The following is a 21713-nucleotide window of genomic DNA, read 5'->3' as shown; positions in this document are numbered from 1 at the left end:
CCCAGGTAAGTGGCATTTTTTTTTTTTTTTTTTTTTTTTCATTTTAGCTGTTATGGAATTGCAGTGGGGTTAGATGTGTAATTTTAAATGTTATAACATATTAAAAAGTCCATTTGTTTCACAAGCATCATTTGGAATTACTTGAAGAAATAAAATTCAGAGTATATATCAAATACTTCATACAAAAAAGACTATACAAAAATCATGGACTTTATTATACATTAAAAATCTCCTAACAGCATATATCCTGGAGCTTTGTCAGAGAATACCTACTTTGACAAAATGAAAAAAATAAGCTCTCCACCCCACACGTATACCACCAGTACGTAAAGTTGAGTTCTTCAATTCTAAAGGGAAATGTAGCATGATTTTTTAATTGTATATATGCATGATTAATAGTATCAGTGAGATAAGAACCAATTCACTTAACATTACAAAATCACCAAATATACAAAGCAGTTTTGCACATTAGTTATAACTTAATCCCAGTTCTCATTTTAGCTGAAGTAAATTACATGAGTACAGCCACAAGAGACTAGTTAAAAAGTGTAGTACAGTTCCAGTTTCAAATCTCTGTGTTATTGATGCAGAAGAACAAAATCCATGAAAGAGTAAGCCAAAGTTGCTTGGAATAAAAGGAAAGGCTTGCTTGCTACAATCAGTGTGTTCGAATATTTAAAGTACAATTTGAATGCTAGGAGGTTGTCAAAACCAATGTTAGTATTTTCATTTTATTCAGGTAGCAGAAGGTTTTGCAATACGTGGGATCTTAGGGTCTGTCAGCATTTATAGTAAGATTCAAATCTTAAATATTGGTAGTTCCTACACAAACTTAACTCAGATGCCTTTACCACACAAGACTGTATATTACATAGAATGTTATGCATACCCTACTACCCTTTTCCCAAGCATAAAAGCAACAATTTAACCACGCCTAGAGCCTCAGAATTCTTTTGAAATTAAACACAAACTAATCATTGTAGAAATGCCCAAAACTAGACTGGCTTTGGGAATCTCTGTTCAGTCTGTTGTTATCAAGTTTTAAAATTTTTAAAGGGAGAAGGAGTAATTAGTTTCCTGTCTATTGACTTCATTACTATCGTTAGAAAAGTACTGTTCCTACAGGTAGCAGCGTGCATAGCTGAATTAGGTAGACTTTATTTTTCTTTTAAAGAATGAATTTTGTTAATTTCTAAAACAAGTGTAAGATTGAATCTGAGAAAGCTATCCCAAATTCTAATTCAATCATCACCAAAGCATCCAAGAGCCAGAAGGGATTTCAAAGGGTAACAAACCAAGATCAGCTTTAACATTATGCAGAAACCCACAGGCAGCCTTCTTCAAACAAAAAAGGTGAGTTTTTTAAAGTTGATGCTTAACTATCTGCAATATGGAATAGTTCATATAGTTCTATAGCAATGGACCAAAAGTTGAAATATCTAAAATTCCACACACGACTTCTATTTGGTGTTAGGATGCTCTTTGGTCTGATCTGTGGAAATGGGTGTGCTGTTGTCGAAATTCCTATCAAATCATGACTTAAAAGGAACTACAGTTTGTCCAGCATCCCTAAGTCGTCCAGTGCCTTTAGCCTTTGGTCAGCCAGAGTACTGGGGATGGGCAGCACCTCGCGACCAGGCACAGCAGCAGCCTAGTAGCACTGCCTCCCGAGGTGACCACCTGCATCTTCGGTGACCAGTTTCATCTAAACTGTGAGGTGACCACTTACTAGCATAAACAAAAGACTTTATGAAACAGAGAGCTTACTAATTCTCAAAAAGGTCTTAAGAGCAGGACCTACCATGACTAATCAAGTGCTGAGCACAGAAATTTCAACTTCTACCAAAAGAATGATGCACCAACTACTGTGAAAACATTCCCTCTTAGTAAGCACAAAATCAGCTTTCTTCAAAAGTATTCCATAAACTTCTACTTTGTTACTATAGGTTTTGGTAACATAAGGCTTCAAAATAATTATCAAGTAATCATTATTCCCATTTGGCACATGGATACAAAGAATATCATGATCCTATACATAATTATTCCCTTCCACAGAAACCAGTGTGCATACAGTGTGGAACAGCCACACGGTATTGTGAGAGCTAAAACAGATGCCGTCTCTAACTCAGAACTAAGTAAAGACTGTATCAAAGAACAAAGGGCTTTTTCCCTTATATAAGTAGTCTTGAAGTGGCTAATCTCTTGAAAATTTTAAATGACTATTTCATTCAATATATTTAACTTGATTCTATATAGTATTACATGTGAAACAAAGGAACATAATTTCTATCAGCAATGTTAAAAAAAATCAAGTTTTGACATGGCAGTAGGGAAATGTCATTTTAACCTTGGCACCAAGCTAAAATCTTCCTTGGTCACTGTTAAACCAAACATTCAATTTCCTTTCAATCTTTCATGGAATTAGACCTTTTACTCATTTGAGAGTACAAGTATTTACAACAATTAGTGCAAATTCTATTCTCATATATTAGTTATTTGCCTTTGTGGATATAAAGTGGTGATCAGTATTTTATCAAAACATGGAATTATGAAAATACTGTGCATATCAGTCTGAAATTTAAAAGATTACATTTTCTAAACTAAACTCTGGGCATTTTTACTTTAAGCAGGAAACAACTGTTATAGAATTTCTTTTGAAACGTCACTTGATTTTCAATAAAAATTATTTCACGCAATGCAGAAAATACTATGTTATCCTGTAACAATATCTTTACATGTTAAGTCCTAATCTAAAATGTACTTGAACAAAAAAAATCCCTTTTAATAAATTCCAAAATCTTATTTTAACCATTACTGCTCTGCAGCAATAATACAAGTCCCAACCTGAGAACTAAGAAAGTTGAGAATTAAAAGCCACGGGCTGTATCAATCTGGAACTGAAGACACTTAAGCTTCTTTCCCACTGGCATCAGGTGTAATACATCAGAGAAATGTGAGCAATCCAAGAAAGTGCCCTGAAATCACAGTACCACCTGCCACAATTTGAAACCTTAAGTCTAAAATCTTTACTAATTATTTTATATAAAAGTTCTATTGCACATTTAATAATTAAAATATTTGCAAACTTGTAGAATTCTCTGTATAAAGGGTTTTGAACTGATTCAGTTGAAAGCTTCCTCACTGCCAGCAAAAATGTTCCTAATGAGAAGAGGGAGCATATCCATACTACCTGAAGCTGAAGAATAACAGGTTTCTTATGGTCAGAGCCAATTACAATGCAAGATAAGTTCACGTTTTAAAAGAAAAAAAGGCTTGAGCAAGTGTAATTCCTCAGCAATCTACTTCAAGGAGATGAATAGGTTTCTCTTTGACATGTGGAATTTGATGTTACTGCATAGTATATTATTTTTAAGGAAAAAAGAAAAATTAATGCAAACCTAAGTGATCAAGGTCAATCTTATTTTAAAAAGTGAAGTTAAACAAGCAAATATAAACTTTAGTCTCCTTGGTATTTCAACATAGTTGTTACCTTGTGCCATTTCACCACAGAAACTGTCAATAAATTCCAAGGGGGGGAATACCAACCAAAAAGCAAGGATAAGTTCATGCTTCTGACTCTCTTTTCTTTCCTTCTTCTCCCAAATCACTCTCTTCTGACTGGCTACTGCTAAGGACAACAAACTGCCCCTCACTACTGGCTTGGTTTGGTCTACTGGAAGCAGCTATCAAGCGACTTTGTTCTTCTAAGTCCTAGTAGAAAAGACAGAAAAGAAACTAAGTTTGTTGTTTGCAACCAAATGCAAAACTATGCATTTAAAATACATACTTAAGCCATTCAATCCTTCTGTCATAAACATTTATGCATAATTCTGGCAACTTACCGAAAACAAAGGCTACACAACACTGTGCAACACCGAAGTGAATTTTGGCACTGTTTGAGAAATCCTATAAAAGCCAACATTGCCCTCTTCTCCATTTTTATGGCCAACAACATTCAGACCATTGTTCTCTCTCACAATCTACCCCATAAAAGGCTCAAAATGGATTGCTCCACATCCCTACCCTTCCCCCTCTGTCCAACTTATCTTGCTAAATCAGTTGTCACCCTCTCTTAGCCTAACCTAGCAAGGAAGCTTCAACTTCATTGTCCATAAGTCCAATCCATTTCCAATTCCTGCTGATCTGTACTCATTAAGTATCCCGCAAAGGTCTCTTTTCCGCTGCCAATGCCACAACCCATAACTGGGTCTTACAATCTCATGCATCACTATCTAATGCATTCTCCAGATTTTGCTCTGAAACTTGCCTAACTTAAAATTATCCTGTTGGATGGACAATGATTTGACACTCCTGGTACCACTAAGTATTTATATAACTATATATACCTTCCTGGAGACTAATAAAGATGTCAGCAATGGCAGTTAAGTCTACACACACACACACACACACACACACACAGCCTCTCAAAAGACCTGCTTTGATAGAAACAACTTTCACTAGAATATGGAAACATAAAAGTTTTGGTATGTCTGCTAAGCAGCAAGTCAACTATATGTCAGTAACTATAAGGCAAACATCCTCTCAGAAGACAGATCTCTTCCTTTTCTGCTGTGCTATGAACCATCTGGTTATACAGTGGCTGAGGAAGCAGAAACAGACAGTCACTTGGAAATTCAAATCTGAAAATCACAGTCCCAAATTAAGAAAATTTCATAAACATTACATCAGAGAAGATCTAGATACTAAGACTACATACCTTTTCAATTTGTTTTTGTTTACTGAGTTCTTTCTGTTGCTTCTCTTTTACCCTTTCTATTTCTTTTTGTTTTTCTGATGCCCGACGATCCTGAAAAACAGATGAATACAACTAATGAATTAAATATGAAATAATTTTAAATTTTAGACTTTTCAGTTAATATTGACTTTGTAACCTTTTCATATTTTTTATATTTATATGAAAACACTAAAATTTATATTCTCAGTCCCTTATCCAAATTCTAAATGCTGTATCAGCAATAGTATCCACTGATAACCCTGCACAGCAAAATCATTTTATTTGCTTGCTAATATGAAAGATCTTATATTACTTTAGGTAACATTCTTGGAGGGGCACTTGGGCTCAGTTGGTTAAGCATCCAACTGTTGATTTAGGTTCTGGTCATGATCTTAGGGTCATGAGATCAAGCCCTGCACAGAACTCTGTGCTCAGTGAGTAGTCTGCTTGAGATTCTCTCCCTGTCCTTCTGCCCCTCTCCCTGCCTGTGAGCTATAAATAAAATCTTAAAAAAAAAAAAAAAGAACATTCTTGGATAATTAAGTATTTTGAATTCTTACCAGTTCTGCATGCAAAGCTATTTGTTTTGCCAGACCAACAGAATCACAAATCTAAAAGGGGAAAAAGTAGGAAAAACTCAGGCATTTCTCACATCGAAGTAATAATTTCAAGTATCAAAATGGCTGATGTAACTAGATTTATAACACATTATAATATACTGCTTCAAATAAAAGCTGATTTAAGAATGTTCCAGCCCCAGGGCACCTGGCTCATTTGGATAAGCATCAGACTCTTGATTTCAGCCCAGGTCATGATCTCAGAGTTGAGTCCCATGTTGGGCTCTTTGCTCAGTGCAGAGTATGCTTGAGATTCTCTCCCTCTCCCATTGCCCCTCCCCCTGCTCATGCTCTCAAAAGAAAAAAAAAAAGTTCCAGCCCCCAAATGAAGCATCTGTGTATTCTCTTCAGAGTCCCTGAGTTTCTGCTGCTGGGTCTCACCTCTGTCACATACCTCACCTTCCTGGTATCTCAAATTCCTTACTGAAATGGTAAGGTCTGCAAAGAATGAAGCAAGCAGATGCTGATGTTGCTCTAAGCTGAAAACAGCTGAAAAAGGCTGATTATGGGAATACTCTGCATTCCCAGAGTAAATTCATGAGCCCAGAAGATTGCAGCAGCTACCAATGGCCAGGGAAGACCTGGTCTGTAGTCAAAAGACCCACCAGCTCAGCTATCTTCAGAGCCAATAGGCTTTGGTCAAACAACTCAGATGGATTAGGCCAAATTTGTTTTTTTCCAGAAATCTTACTAAGGACTTCGACTAGGATATATATTTCATAACAGAAACACATTTTGAAAAGTCATGTACCTTTTCCCCCTCATTGTTTGATTCAAATATATAGCAGACTGATGACAGATTACTTTCACTTCTCCCTCCTGATGTCCGAAGAACAAATCCAAAAAGCCTCTTATTTTCCTGGTGTGTAGCGTACAAAACTACACTGGGTAATGGAAACTGCCACAGAAAATATCAGAAGCAAACATGAGATTTTTTCAAACACAAGTGCACTCTTCAACATGACAAATTCAGGTACTAAGTTATAAAAATATTATAAACAGAACATTAAAGCCAAGTTTTTTTCTTAACAGAACGGCAATCAAAGAACAAAAATGTCTTATTTGGTTTGGATTACCAGGCAGAATAAGACACTATTGAATATTGAACTTAGTCATTTACACAGTTTACAAAATCAAATTCAGTAACCAAAATGGTCCATATTATTAATTGACTAAGAGCACGTACTTCCACCTATTTCAACACAGGTAATTATAAAATAAACTCAATTATGTTCACCTTTTAATTTCTACTGTTAGTGTTTATCCCATTAACTAAGCAGCATACATTATATACTAAAAAACTACATTTCATGCCAGATTGCACTGATTCTTTAAGTACATGGAATGTTCAATTATAAATTTTTGGGAGAGATGGCCATAGGCTTAATTATAACTTAGCCAATCATAATTAATAGCATATTTCAATACATACGATCAGAGTTATTATAATGATATAGATGTGTATATGCACAAAGAGACTTCCAATAAAGCTTTAAACATGTAGAACTCACTGTGAGCCTTGTAACTTGTGTCTGTGGATCAATTAACCTGTAATTAAAAATTTGGAAAACAAATTTTAATTAGGCTGAAATTAAACATTTTTTTCTACAGTTTTTAAGGGGGAGGTGATTACTTACTTTAAACAATCACAAGAGACTAATAAATGTGATTCTGTCATACGAAAGATGTTATGGATGGCCCGGGCAGCTAGGATTTGCCTCATTGTTTCATAAACAACATCTGGATTGTCATCTGATTTCACCTCCATAGAACCAAGGAATCGGACAATAAATAACTGATGAAGAATAGAATCTATAAAAGAACAAAGTACATTACATATCTTTAAATCCCACATTTCCCTGCCTTAAGAATAAAATACATTGTCACCTTTTAGATTTTCTAGTGAAAAAGTCAACCTAGTAGAAGTATTTAGAAATTATTCCTAACTACAGTGTTCAAGTCATAGGAAAAATTAAGATCTCTAATTCAAATAGCAAAAGGTTAGACTTCAACAATTGATGGTTCTGAGTAAAAAAAAATTCCTTGTACTATTCTTATAGCTTTTAAGTTTGAAATTTATCAAAACAAATAGTTACTGAAAAAAGAAAAAAAGTTAATGCTCTAGTACCAGATGATAACATCACCTGATGGGAAAAGCTTAAAGGGTTATCTTCCGCAATGAGAATTTGACTGTGAGGTCCAAAGTATGATATTCTATAATTTTAATGAAATCTTTAAGCCTGATTAAGTTTTGCTACTTTGAGTACTATAAGCAAAAAGAAACTGTGAAGTAAAGCTACCATTAAAACAGCATATATCAGAATAAATATAAACAACAAATTCCTCACACAGTTTACTGCTGAGAATTTTTAAAATACAAGAATACTGCACATCTCTTTTACCTTCAGTTTCAGATTTTGTACCTCCTCCACATTCTCCAAATGGATTTGTGCGCCTGAAAAGTTTTTAAAAAATTAGGAACCAATGGTCAGTTATCATGAGCCATATGGAAGAAATCTCAATCATTGAAACTGGAGTTAAAAACTAAGAATCACAAAAACGTGTACATTCATCTTTTAAAAAGCTCTAAAATACTGTATCCTGTTAAGGAAAACTACTGATGACCACCTTATTCTGACGAAGGCCCCCGCCTTCACACTTAAGCTGAACTCAATGCTGCTTCATTCTAGAAGAGGTGGATGAACTGAAATGTAGACATACAACACACACACACCCCCAATATCTAAAAACCATGTTGAGAAAGTCCTTGAATTTAAATAAAGGGGGGACAGAACAGCTGATTTAGCTTCAATTCTAGCTACTCAAGAAAAATGCTAGGGCCTTTCTAGGATTGTAAAAACCTCTTTTTAGGTCCTCTAAGTACATACTGCAAGTTAATTATGCTAATTTGAACATTTTCTAGTTTTAAACATGTATTTCTCAAGGCATACATAACAGAAGGCAAGAAGAAAAGCCTAATTAGTGATGGGAGCTACCTCCTTCCTCAGCGTGAGTGGCTCTTGGCACACCCACAATGAAGGAAAAAAATTTAATTCAAAACAGACTTTGTAAGCAAACAGAGAGCTAACTGGCATTAACGCTGGCATTAAGATAACATGAAATTGTTCTCTGTAATTCATGTCTAAACTATTATATCAAATGCTAAGTATATTTCTGTGATCAAATATAAATTATTTTTTCTTGGTCATAGCCATGTATATCCAAATTAGTATCAATTTATTAGCCAAAGAAAAATTCTAACAGCTTTCACATTTCTTGTTATATAACCAAAAGATGATTTATTAATAATTCATGCATGATAATGTTTTAGTACCTTCCTGGAGATTTTTTTTTTTTTTAAGATTTTTTATTTATTTGACAGAGATAGAGACAGCCAACAAGAGAGGGAACACAAGCAGGGGGAGTGGGAGAGGAAGAAGCAGGCTTCCAGCAGAGGAGCCTGATGTGGGGCTCGATCCCAGAACGCTGGGATCATGACCTGAGCCGAAGGCAGATGCTTAACGACTGAGCCACCCAGGCACCCCTGGAGATTTCTTATTCTGACCCAAGATGATATTTTTCTTAAAAACCTATAGAACATGTATTACTCTCAATTTCTAAAATATAGTCATGACCTAAAGATAGGACTATTAATTTTCTTCTGTAATTTAAGAGCAAATACCAGAAGCAGATCTGATAAGCAATTCAAAATTAAGTAGTTTTAGAACTAAAGTATCTTCACTTGTTTAACTGAGACACAAAACAGGAAAACCTGCACGAGTCTTTCCTGACCATCAAAATTAGGTAATTAAAGAAAGTACCACATAATTGATACACATATGTGAGAGAGGGCCCTCAACTGCAAAAATGGAATCATAAGCCCTACAGACCACAGAACAAGATCCCAGTGATGCCATCCCCTACCTGCCTCCCTGGCCAAAGGCTTTTGCCTGGCCAGGCTGATCTTCACACACAGGAGAAATGATGTCAAACTGTATCGGAGTGTCTGGAGCAACGAGAGAGTCCAGAGAAAGGGCAGCCAAATTCGTGGACTCCGATCCTAAGGATCCCGAGCTGCTGGTTCGAGCTGTCGGTGGCCGAGATTGTCTGAGCACAGAAGAAAACCAGAAGGCACTGCATTTAGTTTTCTCCTTTTGAAATTGAATACAAACTATGAGAAACAAAAATACAATTTTGTAAGTCAAAGAGAGAAGTAGAAAAAATTTCAATAACAGGGTTTTCTTTCCAATGACTAAATTCAAAAACATAAATGATCTCAATCTAAAGGACTAGGGCACTTTGGAATTGTTATTTGTTTAGCACGCTTGCTGGTAAATTTACCAACTTGAAGATACACTTTCTATGTTTTGGGGGAACTAGTTCATATTAATGTAAGTAGCACTGCTAAAAGCAAAGTGTCTGCGGACACTTTCAAAAGTCCATATAGTTTTAAATAACCCAAAGTCTGGTAACTCACGCTGCTGGCCGTAGACTCTCATGCCTCTGCTGGAAAGATGGGGAAGGAGTGACCGCTTCCAAAGCTGACTGATTTACTCGTGCAGCAATTTCCTATTTTGTTTTTTAAAAAGGACTAGAATTAGTAAAGCAAGGAAACCAAAAGTTTGAATACAATTGTCAGAATGTTCCTGAGTTACATTTAAAATGCAAATTGGAGTTACTAAATAGTTCCACGCTTAATATTAAGACACATTAATAACTTCATAACATTCTAACTTAAGCTTCCTCTTACTTCTTACAGACCTAGATCTTTATTTAACTACCAGATTTTTTGGATTAAGGTTTGTATTGTTAGCACCTAATACAGCACCAACGATATGAGTGCTCAATACATTTGCTAAATATTTAGAAGGAGTAGGAATAGCCTACTATAAGAATACTTTATAGCTATACTGCTGAAGTTTTCATGATCTTACAGAATATATTTATGCTCAGAAATATCTATGTATTTATTGATGAAGTTATCATGGGTATTTTCAGGCCAAAATCTGAAAGAAAATCTTCCTATAAGAAATATTTTTAAACTTACTGTTTTATTTCAAACACTGGCTACATAAAGTAATAATTACATTAGAAAAAAAAATCACATAACTTTTTGCATTTCTGTGTCTTACAGTTAGGAAAAATACCAAGACAATGCCACAAACAGATCAGAATTTCTTCCCTCATTAAATAAAGTAATTCTAAATAATCTGGAAAATACTACTTAAAATTTAGAGTTCTGATAATTTGTGGGAAAAGTAAGACAACCCTGAATTATTCAAATCCAAACACTGTATTCACCATGAATTCCCCCTAGATATTAACAGGTCATCCAACTTCCATTTTCATTTTTTGGTGCTCCCAAGTAACATAAGAGGAAAGAAAAGCTAACCTGGCAAGAGATCAAATTACTGCAAGCAAGAGGCTTCTCTACAATTAGCACTGATTTTCTTAGATTACACTCATTATTATACAACTAACAGAAGTTACTAATATTTTGGAGGTAATGAAATATTGTTTCTTTAATTCAAAACTTGTTCCTAGGCATTGAAATCCTATGTGTCTTGGCTGGCACCTCGAAGCCATTATGATAAAAACAGAATTCTTTCAAATTGTTCTTCCATTCACTTGAGTTTAAAACCTGAAAGTCATCTTTAATTCGTCTCCTTCATCCTTTACATCGGTCAGTTACTAACCAGTCCGGTTGATTTCTTCTTACCTCTTTCTACAATGCGTTATTTCTTCTCTCTTCTCTTGGTTACCACTCTGTTCAGACCCTCAGTTCATGCCTGAATTAGGATAATGGCCTCCTACATGTTCCCAGATGCTCCTGTCTAATCAACCATTAATACCAACAACAGTTTTAAGACTTAGAAGGGTGAGGGCTTCCTAGAGAAATCAGCCCTGCTCTGCTTCAACTGAGATCATCAGCCCTGCACAGGGCTAGGAGGCAGCCCAGTTTATTGCACGGATGGGCCCACCGAGACTGGCAGAGGTCACACAGCTCCTGCCCTAAACCAAGTCTTTTCCCAACTGTGCTGCAGTGTGGACCCACGTAATTCCTTCCAGAGTTCTCTGCACCCCTGGTTCTGCCTGTATACTTGGATTCACTAACACAGCTAAATTATTCTGGTTCGATACCCTTGCTACTCAAAGCATAACTGGCAAAACTGAGAGTTCAGGCTACTTCACCCTAGATGTTAATCTGCATTTTAACAAGATCCCCAGGTGATTTGTATGCACATTTCAGCTACTATTCTCTAACAAGAATCTTTATACTACTCCAATTATACTACTGGTTTCATAAACACACCATTTCTGCCTTTATGCTTTGTTTTTATTCTCATATCTGCAATTTCTTCTCTTTTCCTCAAAACATGGACAAATGTTAGCCAGCTCAGGATTCTGCCATCTCCACAATTTTCTCTAAAACTAAAGTCCACATTGATCTTAACATTCTCAAATCTTAAGATGATAGTCATTACCATATGCTTTCAATTACATAGTTTTATACACAATGTTAAAGTTTTAGTTTTGTATTTCCATACACACAGGCTCCTGGAGGGCAAAGCCATGGCTTTTTCTTTTGTATCCTTCTCCATGGCGCTCAACCCAAAGCTAAACACAGCACTGATGCCCAGTAAAAATTTGTTAGCTGACTGATTTCAGTTACTTTTGAAATATTTTTCTAGGAAGACCAAATCTCATACATGGATCTATTAAAGCTACTCATTCAAGGGCAAATTAAAAGATTTCAGAACTTGAGGAATTATGACATAATAATAAATTAATAATTATTCAGTTTTGCCAGGTCTGAATACCATAAAATAAAAATATTACCTCTGGGTTTTCACTTAAATATATTTGTTTGGATATGTTATTTATTGTACAGATCCACTGCAAGAGAAAAAAACAGAAAAACATGATTAATATTTTTTTCTATAGTGCTTCTCTTCTAAAAGAATGGTCAATATTTCACTGAAAGAAGTTTCATTAGAAGTAACACATAACTGGGGCGCCTGGGTGGGTCAGTTGGTTAAGCATCTGCCTTCGGCTCAGGTCATGGTCTCGGGGTCCTGGGATCGAGGCCCGTGTCAGGTTCCCTGCTCAATGGAGAGTTTGCATTTCCCTCTCTCTCTGCCCCTCCCCTCCACCAGTGCTCTCTCTCTCTCAAATAAATAAAATCTTAAAAAAAAAACTAAATTAACTTCATACAAGCAAATAAAAATATAGCAATAATGTTAAGTTATAATTTAGTAATCTCTATTTGTCTTTTATATCACTTCCCCTTTTAATCCCTACCAAATAAAATAGTCTGGACTCCAATATCATGACTAACACCAATAAAGAAACTTAAGAGCTAAATATATTCCCAGTGAATGCATTTTACAAACTTCCCATCTTTCAGATTTATAGCTGATTAACACAGAAAATCCTCCCTTCCACATTTTCTACTTCACACTCAAGGACTCTAGTCCATGATGAGCCTCATTAAACTAATAATTTGTTTGGTAAACCCAGCAGAGAGCAGACTGTATTCCTCACAAACCAAAAACAAGTTTTAACAGTTACTCCTTTCCACAAGAGGTAAATAAAAATAGATCTCTATAGAATTTTTAACCTTGTCTTTTACCAACCCAGTTATAATACCATATAAAGTGGCTCAAAATCAACTACAATATATATTCGTTGAAGAACATTTCTCAAGACAAAGTTTTCGAAGCGTCAGTTCTTGGTGGTAACTTACCTTCCATATTTGGTGTACTAGAAGTAAAAATGGAGCCAAAAATAAAAGACTCATGAGGAAGAACAGACACTCCCAAGTTTTTGTTCTTCTGTCTTTCATTTCTCCCAGGTTTTAAGCTTTACTTGTTTCCTGCCATGCTATATCAGCTGCCACTATGTTCTTAATGCAGCAAATACTGTCTCAGAAAGTTGGTGAGAGAAGGCAATAAATTAAACTGTCACCTCATGATACTAACAGCTTGCCAGAGAGCAACAGTCACAAGGTCATTTCTGAAGTTGAGCCTTTAAAAAGACAGACACCAATGATCTCTAAGGCTTCCTCTTATAGGTCTAGCTATAAAAGTCTCCGTGAGACTTAAGAATGTTGCTTGAGGACAACAGATTTTTATGAAAAAAATTTTTTTGAATAACTAGGATTTTCCACATTTCTATCTTAATATTTGGTTACTGAAATATCTTAAGATGTTGCTGAAGAAATTAACTTTAGATAAAATTTTACCTCCTCATGGTCTTTTTTACTTTCTGCTTGCAAAATTGAAGATCTGAAAAATAAAAAAGAAAGAAGTTTGACCCTCAACTTAAAAAAAGATCTGAGAAATCTTTTTATCTTTACAAGTACATATAAAACCAATAGGTATCAAAACTAAAAAAACCCAAAACACACAACCAATCAATATCTTAGTTAGGAAAAGGAGACCACCTGGCACATCTTGACTCAGATTTTAACAACTCTTGACTCTGGCTATCCATGCCAAGACGTACCAAAAAAGAAACAGGTGCTGGTTTTCAGAAGACAGCCTATAACAAAGGTACACTGCAAATAAAACAATGCATTTCAACTTTCTGACACTTATCATATATATTTCAAATGTAAATCAGTGATTTACAGAAAACACTAATTGTACTCATTATTTCTCCATAAATACAGTCAAATAAAATTTTCAATGTACCAATCACTAACATTGGGATCCATAGCTTTTCTATAGATTTATTGTTTTAAGAGTGAGAGAAAAATTACTAATTTTGAATCACACTAGGAATGTGAAATGGAAATCATGTTAAGCATTATTAGCAATAAAACTGAAAAAAATGTAAATTCCCGTACTAACATATTAACCATTTGGTAACCATAGGGACTCCCAACATCCAGCATGATAAATGACACAGTCACTGACATTCATTACATATTTGAAGAAGGAATATGAAATTAAACAACCGATAAAAGATAGTGAACCATAACATCTTAACATCTTTCTTACTGTTCTGAAGCAACATCAAAAACAGTATTTTAAGTAGGAAAAAAACTGCAGATAACTTAAACATCTATCATTAGGAAAAATTTTAGATTATGGTATATATCCTTAGATGGATTATATTGTAACCATTGTGAAATGTTTTTAATAAGTAGCTGCAGATCCAAAATGTATATAAAGTATTTCCTCAAATATTTTTAAAAATGTCGTTAGAATAAAAACTGTAAGGCAGCAGACCAAAAAGTTCATTGTTGCTTCTAGTTAGATTATAGCTTTCTTTCAATATTCAGTATTTCTTATTTTTCTGTATTTTCCAAAAATGTGTTCTAAAGGCTACTCTATGGATTCTCAATTAATGCAAAGGTAACAAAAGTCTTAAAAATGGCATATGCACATTAAGGGACTAAATCATTAATCAGAAATATTTAACATTTAAAAATAACATTAGTGTTTGCACTTAAACATGTCAGGCACATTACATATGTCAGATTTCTCTTCTGTATAATAATTTACAAAGTAGGGATTATGGCCCCCCACCCCCATTTCACATGTAAAAAAACAGAGGTTATGTAACTTGTCTAAGACCACAAAGTAAGTACTAGATCCTGAATTTGAACTTTCTGACCCCAGGGTTAGGGCTCTTTCCAATAACTTGTGCTGCCTTCCCCCATACGGTGCAGAATTTTCAGTGAACAGTACCCTAACACGAAATCACAGGTTTTTACCACATGCCCTTGTTTTGACAATCTCAAAATATTAAGACATCATTTAACCAAGTCAGAAAAGAAAATTCAACTCATTTCTATGTGATTAAAAAGAAAACTATCTTAATACATAATAAGCCAAAATAGCTATAAAATGTCTGAATGAGAAGGAATTATTGTGCATTTCAGTAATTTAAAATAGGACAAATTTTTAATAGTAGGAAAAAATACTAACTTTTTTCCATCAAAGGAAGTGATCTGAAAACAGTACCGCCTGTCTTCACAGTCCACAGCCATTACTGAACAGTTGTCAATGTCCATGGCCAGGCCGCCTGCCACATCCCCACGCGCCTGACTCATTAAGTTTCCCCCCTGCGTGAAGTAAAACTGTCTGTCCCAGGTAGATGACACCAAACCTGTTTTACTAAATGAAGAAAGTACATTCACTCTTTAGTAACAACACACCTGAAATCTCATCATAAGCCAGACAAAAGATAAAGCACATCACAAAGAACTAGCTTGTAACAGGCACAAAGGTGCCTAGAAAATCTATCAGTTTTTCAGTCTCTAAAATAAATTCATGTATACGGAGCCACTTTTGTGTGTGGGCGTGTGTGTGTGTGTGTGTGTGTGTGTGTATTTCCAAAAAACGCTGGAAATTATCAAACTGCAACTGTTATAATGATGTTCCATAAATTATAGTTCAACTTCCAGGAGAATAAACTCAAAAGAATTCATTTTACTTCTAAGGTTAACTTGCTTTACCCTATCTTTAGATAAAAACTAAAAGCTGACGTAATAATTACATACATTTTAAAGTATAATAAAAAAGATATTTAATAGCATTCATGTAATGCTAGATTTAAACTCAAATTTGTTTCACTTTTAAAATAATTCTAAATTATTCAATAAATATCTAAACAGAATTTTACTTCTGAAAATTATTCATGTACCTGTCAAAAAGCTGACAAAAACACTAATTCCACTAACTAAAAAGATTCACTATTTGGTAAAACAAAATAATTTAGCAGACAATAGCAATCATATATTATACTCACTTGATGCTACCTTAGATGATATACAACATATGAAAATAACTATAGTTTTCTTACTTCCTAGCATTAAGGTATCCAGCCTTCCGGGTTAAGTTTCGATTAACAGGAAATTTCGTGGGATCTGGGTCAGGCACATATAAGGGGTCACTGGCCACTTCCAAATCTTCTATTGTCTGCTGCATGGTCTCTACATCATTGTCCATTTCCCTACGAACGCTAACACGGAAAACATACTATTTACTACCAACCACAACAAAGATCTCCTTACCAATCATGCTTATCTATGTATTTGCTTTGCATATTTCTTCTTAAAGAGAGCAACAGTGGCATGGGTGGTTAAAGTAACATGAACGAGTGATTAAACAGCTTTACATTTTATTTGAAACTAGATATTCTGGAAACAATACCAAGTTAAAAAACAAATGGAGCCACACTGAATGCCTAACTTTGGAAAAATTTTCAAACTGCTCTATCCTGCGCCTTTAAAACAACAATCATTTTAATCTCCCTGCATATCTCAGATTGACCACATCAGCTCAGAACCTGCTTAGAACTGGTTGCTCTCTTTAATCTCTAAGCTTTCATGGCTTAGAAAGCAAGATTTATTTAGTAACTCCCATCCATCCCCCCACAATTCAGATAACTGTGAAGATAATGAACTTATGGATGATCACTATTATGTGTCTGTTATATACATACATAAAATCTAGCTTATAATAAAATACCATTAGACTTGACACAGCTATGAAATTCAGAGTTCAGATTCTATGGAAAAGATGGTTTAAAAAAAAAAAAAAAACAACCAAGGAGGATCCATAAGCCATGTGAGACACAGTTTCATGGCAAGGAAAACAGCTCCTCAGGAAATTCAATGCTAAATATTTTTAGATTATGGCATTTAGCTGTTAACTTATTCTCATAACTTCATTTTCAATTTTAAGGAAGAAAGTACTTACTTCTGTACACTTGTTCCAATATTAGTCAAGAATTCTTCCAGCTGTTCATTGAGATTTTCAGAACCCATCTTAAAGAAACTTATCTGGGACAAGAGGGTGTGTGAGTGGGAGGATGAACAACAGAAACACACACATACAAGAAACACAGTGAATCATATAAACAATCTCCAAGATACATGGTAAGGTAAAGAACAAAGGAGTATTCCCACTTGTGTACTACTTTATAATGACTTCTACTGGGCTTAGAGCCACTGTAGAAACCAGACTTCAATTTCACTGTACATCTTTGTAAGCAATTTATAAAACTAGAAAATGTTAAAACATTTTAAATTAAGTTATATAAACTTATGTCTATACAAAGATAAACTTTATATTGAGGAATGATAAGCACTCATATTTGAAAGACTATTTGAATTTCTTTAAACTTTTAATTTTTAGGGGTGTGCCATCTCATATTACCCAAATTTACTCTTCTAGCCTCCTTTCTGCTGCAAACCTCTTGGGACACTTTGGAGTTCATCTATTATTTTTAACTCAGGAGGTATGCAAGGAACAGGAGACAAACTTGTCCATTCTCTTCCAAATCTGTTCTGAAGCTAGAGTGAATGGAAGTCCCATCAGTAGGAGTAACTGCAGAATTCACTTAGCTTTCTGTTCCCCGTCCCCCCACCTGTGATGGACAAGGCCTAAAGACAAGGTAAGTGGTTTCATTTACCTTAAAAAGTATGTGAAATATTCATCTGCAAGGAAAACCATTCTAACTTCCTCAAAATAGCATTTCGATGACATTTTAAATTACTTTTGAAAACACAGATCCAAATAGAATATTTTGACCTTAGTTTGTAATACCCTTGTACTTAACATAAATATCAAACTTAATATAGTTTTTAGGACAGTTATAATCCAAAACACAGTACAGTCAGTATTTACCTGAGCTTGCATGTACCCAAGTAGAGGTTCTAACAATGCTATTTTCTTTTTGTATTGAAGAGTATTTAATGCACAAAAATAATGCATCATGGTCTGGTGTTGTTTTTTCCTGGAAGTGTAGACATCTTCCGTTACTTCATACTTTACCTTTGAATAAAAACATTAAAAATACTATTATTTAATTGTGTAATTATCTTTAGTAGTGGCTGTAGGGAAGAGCTTACCCAAGGAAAAAGACAGATCACCAGCAATTGTACATCTTTATTTTCTGAGATTGTAGAAATCCTATAAAACATTGGCTAATTTTCCTGTCTTACTACCAACCATTCCATCTTAAAATCCATGTTTAAAGCAGAATTCTGCACATAGCTAAGAACTGAACTAAGTGTGCAGAGTCTACCACACAGAGAAAAGACAGACAAGGGTTTGGTATTAGCTTAGTCATGACAGTCTTTGTTCTTGGTCAATTCATACCATACTTCTCTTCTGGTTCTCTCCTGCTGCTCTTCCTCTCTTGTATTTGTTTTCCTTCACCCACATTTAAAATATGTGTGCTCCTTTAAGTTCTTGTATTCAGACAACAAATATTTATTGAGCACCTATTATATAATATGCATTAGGCTCTTCTCTCTTCTTGCTTTCCTTAGAATACCAAATCAAGTACTAGGAATATTCCAATACACCAATGACTCCCAAATTTTTCTCTCTCACCCTTCACTCTTTTAAAATTTTATTTATTTGAGAGAGAGAGAGAAACAAGAGAGAAAGCATGAGCAGGGAGAGGGAGAAGCAGACTCCCCGCTGAGCAGGGAGCCCAGTGCGGGGCTGGATCCCAGAATCCTGGGATCATGACCAGAGCCGAAGGGAGATGCCCAACCGACTGAGTCACCCAGACATCCCTTGCCCTTCACTCTCCTAGGTGTCAGAGGAAGCACATCTCCAGCTGGACTGTGTGTGTGTGTGCAAGCACATGCGTTTATAAATGTGCTGGACATGTACAAAACTGAATATAGTATCTTTCCCACAAAGCCTGTTCCCGTTTCTTAGTTTTTTGTTTAAGATTGTTTGAGAGCNGGGGGGGGGGGGGGGGGGGGGGGGGGGGGGGGGGGGGAGCAGAGCGAGGAGAAGCAGACTCTCCACTGAGCCAGGAGCCTGACGTGGGACTTGTTCCCAGGACCCCAGGATCATGACCTGAGCTGAAGGCAGACGCTTAACCGACTAAGCCCCTGTTTCTTAGCTCTCTTAATTATTCCAAGATCCACCCCATCATCCAAGAATCATAGGATTCCTTTTTGATTCCTCCTCCTACTATAATTCTTGTCAATTCTACTTACAAAATATCTTCCAAAAGTATTCCTTCCTCTCCATTTCAACAACTACCTGAGGTTCTCCTAATGTCTTTGCAAACTATTCTGGTACCTTTTCCATTGGATTCCCTCTAGTCCTGTCCCCTTCACATTTCCATTAGTATTTTTACTGTAACACAACTGCATGGTGTTATCCACTTACAATCCTTTAAGTAGGATTTCTTTAAGCAGGCTGCCCACTCCAACTCAAATTTCAAAGCCACTGATGTAGATACCTGGCCCCAAACTACTTTCTTGTCATCTCTGCCATACCTCCCCAAATACATTCTATGTTCCAGACATACACCATTATCATAATAATTATTGCTAGAATTTAATAAAACTTGCTACAAGCCAGGTGCCCTGTATGTATTATCCCATTTCATCATCACAACTACTGAGTTTTTTTGATAGAGAGATAAAGGCTTAAAATTAAGTAACCAGAGTGTGACCTCAAGCAAATAAGTGGCAAAGCTGAGATTTGTCCTCCAGCAGTCTGACTCCACAGCCAGTGCTCTTAAGCTTTACATTCTCCAGAGTCTAACATGTGCTTCTGCAAAGACAGTTTTTCTTCCAGGAATGCCCTCTCCCCAATCCCAAACCAGTGACATTCACTCATCTTTAATGCAAATAGCAACTCCTAAAGGTATAGCCGTTCCCAATTCACAAAGGTAACTCAGTGTTAATTCATGTATACTCTCCATCCTTGTACCCTGGCATCTACTCCAACTGTATGCCTTCACACAGGAAGCCTTCGAATAAGTGTGTATTATTCACTCCCTGAGGCTAGGAGTGGAGCCTATTCTTACCCCATGGTACCCAACATATAGCAGATGCTCAAAATTTTTTCAAATAAAACAAAATTGGTAAAAGAATGCTTTTTAAACTACCTGGAATAACAACAACAAACCTGGAACAGCCAGAAACAACGTAAAATACAACAAAATTCATAGTTAGACTCTTTTTCTCTAAGGCAAAGTAACAAAGCAGTATAGATCTCAAAACGTATCTATTTTATAAGTATTTGTACCATCGAGAAATCTGTGAACTAAAATTAGAAATGGAAAGCTCTTTGTACTGAACTTTGTGAGAAACTTCTCTTTACTGTGTCACGGTAGCTATTGCACAGCAAATTGTACCCAGTCGTGGATGCCCCCAAGTGATCACTGTGCCCCTACCAGCGGCTGTGGCCAAGGCTGCAGACACCAACACAAACCACCTCACTCGTAAACATCTAGTGGAGGTCTCATTATCAAACCTTAGATTAGGCACTGAGAAAGAAATGAGCTTAAGGAACATCTAGATGGACTTGTCTTTGTTCTTTACTCAAATGCATTTCTCCTGAAATACAGTGAAATATTTCTGGATTTCACTCCCTGAAGAAGTATCAAAAACTATATATATATTCCCCGTAAATGAGGAGGTCCTCAACAGAATTTCATTCAATTATGTATGTAAGCATTCAACTTTTTAACCACTTTATCTCAGAAGACACTTCTGAATACATCGTCAAATAAAAACAGAACATACACAAGGTTATCAAAACACAAAACAAAAGGAGGCAAATGTTATCTACTGGGCATCAATTACACTTTTGGAATAGTTCTATTACCAAATTTTGTCAGCAGAAAAATATTTTATTCAAAAAGACAATTATTAATTGATAATTGTAAGAAAGGCTTTGAAACAACCAGAAGGAAAGAAAAAACTAAGGGCAATGTAGCAAAACATACAAAGTAACTGCAGGCTACCGTTTTTAAACAGGAAAAGGCTAGTGAAAAAAAATTTAATGTAACAATTGTTAATTGTGATACTAAAGGAGTAAGTATGTATCATACCTTGTCATTTTCTCTTTTTTTTGACAACCTGCTATATCTATTAATTGCAGCATCATGATCTGGAAAACAGAAGTAGCTATTAACAATAATACAACAGTATTTAACCAAACTCATAAATGCTTTACATAGTCTTCACATGAGCATCTTCCAACAAACATGCTAAAGCAAGAATTCTCAAAATAAAAATTCTTTAACATATATTTCTCCACCCAAATGTTCCCACAAATTTCCCATGAAGTACCTTTCTACTTATTAAATTGGTTAAAAAAAAAAAAAATTTAAGGAGACTGTATTCCATTATAAGTTTTTAAAAGTATTTTATTTCACGGGGCACCTGGGTGGCACAGCGGTTAAGCATCTGCCTTCGGCTCAGGGCGTGATCCCAGCGTTATAGGATTGAGCCCCACATCAGGCTCTTCCTCTATGAGCCTGCTTCTTCCTTTCCCACTCCCCCTTCTTGTGTCCCCTCTCTCGCTGGCTGTCTCTATCTCTGTCGAATAAAGAAATTAAAAAAATCTTTAAAAAAAAAGTAT

At 35.5% G+C, this 21713-nt stretch overlaps 1 protein-coding gene across 2 annotated transcripts in view; it reads right to left on the bottom strand.

Moving 5' to 3' along the window:
- Positions 1 to 189: 189 nt before the first annotated feature.
- The window catches only part of APPL1 (adaptor protein, phosphotyrosine interacting with PH domain and leucine zipper 1), a 34539-nt gene continuing 13015 nt past the window's right edge, over positions 190 to 21713 (bottom strand). For both annotated transcript variants that reach the window (XM_034658500.1, XM_034658501.1), the window contains exons 7-22: positions 21181 to 21239; positions 17997 to 18143; positions 17067 to 17149; positions 16168 to 16326; positions 15291 to 15479; positions 13598 to 13640; positions 12193 to 12249; positions 9830 to 9921; positions 9277 to 9459; positions 7755 to 7807; positions 6990 to 7164; positions 6864 to 6900; positions 6104 to 6250; positions 5296 to 5346; positions 4718 to 4807; positions 190 to 3711 (exon numbers count right to left, since the gene is read on the bottom strand). In XM_034658500.1, the coding sequence (XP_034514391.1) occupies positions 3565 to 3711; positions 4718 to 4807; positions 5296 to 5346; positions 6104 to 6250; positions 6864 to 6900; positions 6990 to 7164; positions 7755 to 7807; positions 9277 to 9459; positions 9830 to 9921; positions 12193 to 12249; positions 13598 to 13640; positions 15291 to 15479; positions 16168 to 16326; positions 17067 to 17149; positions 17997 to 18143; positions 21181 to 21239 (1712 nt within the window). In that variant the 3' untranslated portion in view covers positions 190 to 3564. The remainder of the gene's footprint in view (positions 3712 to 4717; positions 4808 to 5295; positions 5347 to 6103; positions 6251 to 6863; positions 6901 to 6989; positions 7165 to 7754; positions 7808 to 9276; positions 9460 to 9829; positions 9922 to 12192; positions 12250 to 13597; positions 13641 to 15290; positions 15480 to 16167; positions 16327 to 17066; positions 17150 to 17996; positions 18144 to 21180; positions 21240 to 21713) is intronic.

This window comes from Ailuropoda melanoleuca, chromosome 4, assembly GCF_002007445.2.
Source record: "Ailuropoda melanoleuca isolate Jingjing chromosome 4, ASM200744v2, whole genome shotgun sequence".
Classification (NCBI taxonomy): domain Eukaryota; kingdom Metazoa; phylum Chordata; class Mammalia; order Carnivora; family Ursidae; genus Ailuropoda; species Ailuropoda melanoleuca.
Note: the sequence above shows the minus strand (reverse complement) of the source record. Positions and strands in the feature narration are given on the sequence as shown.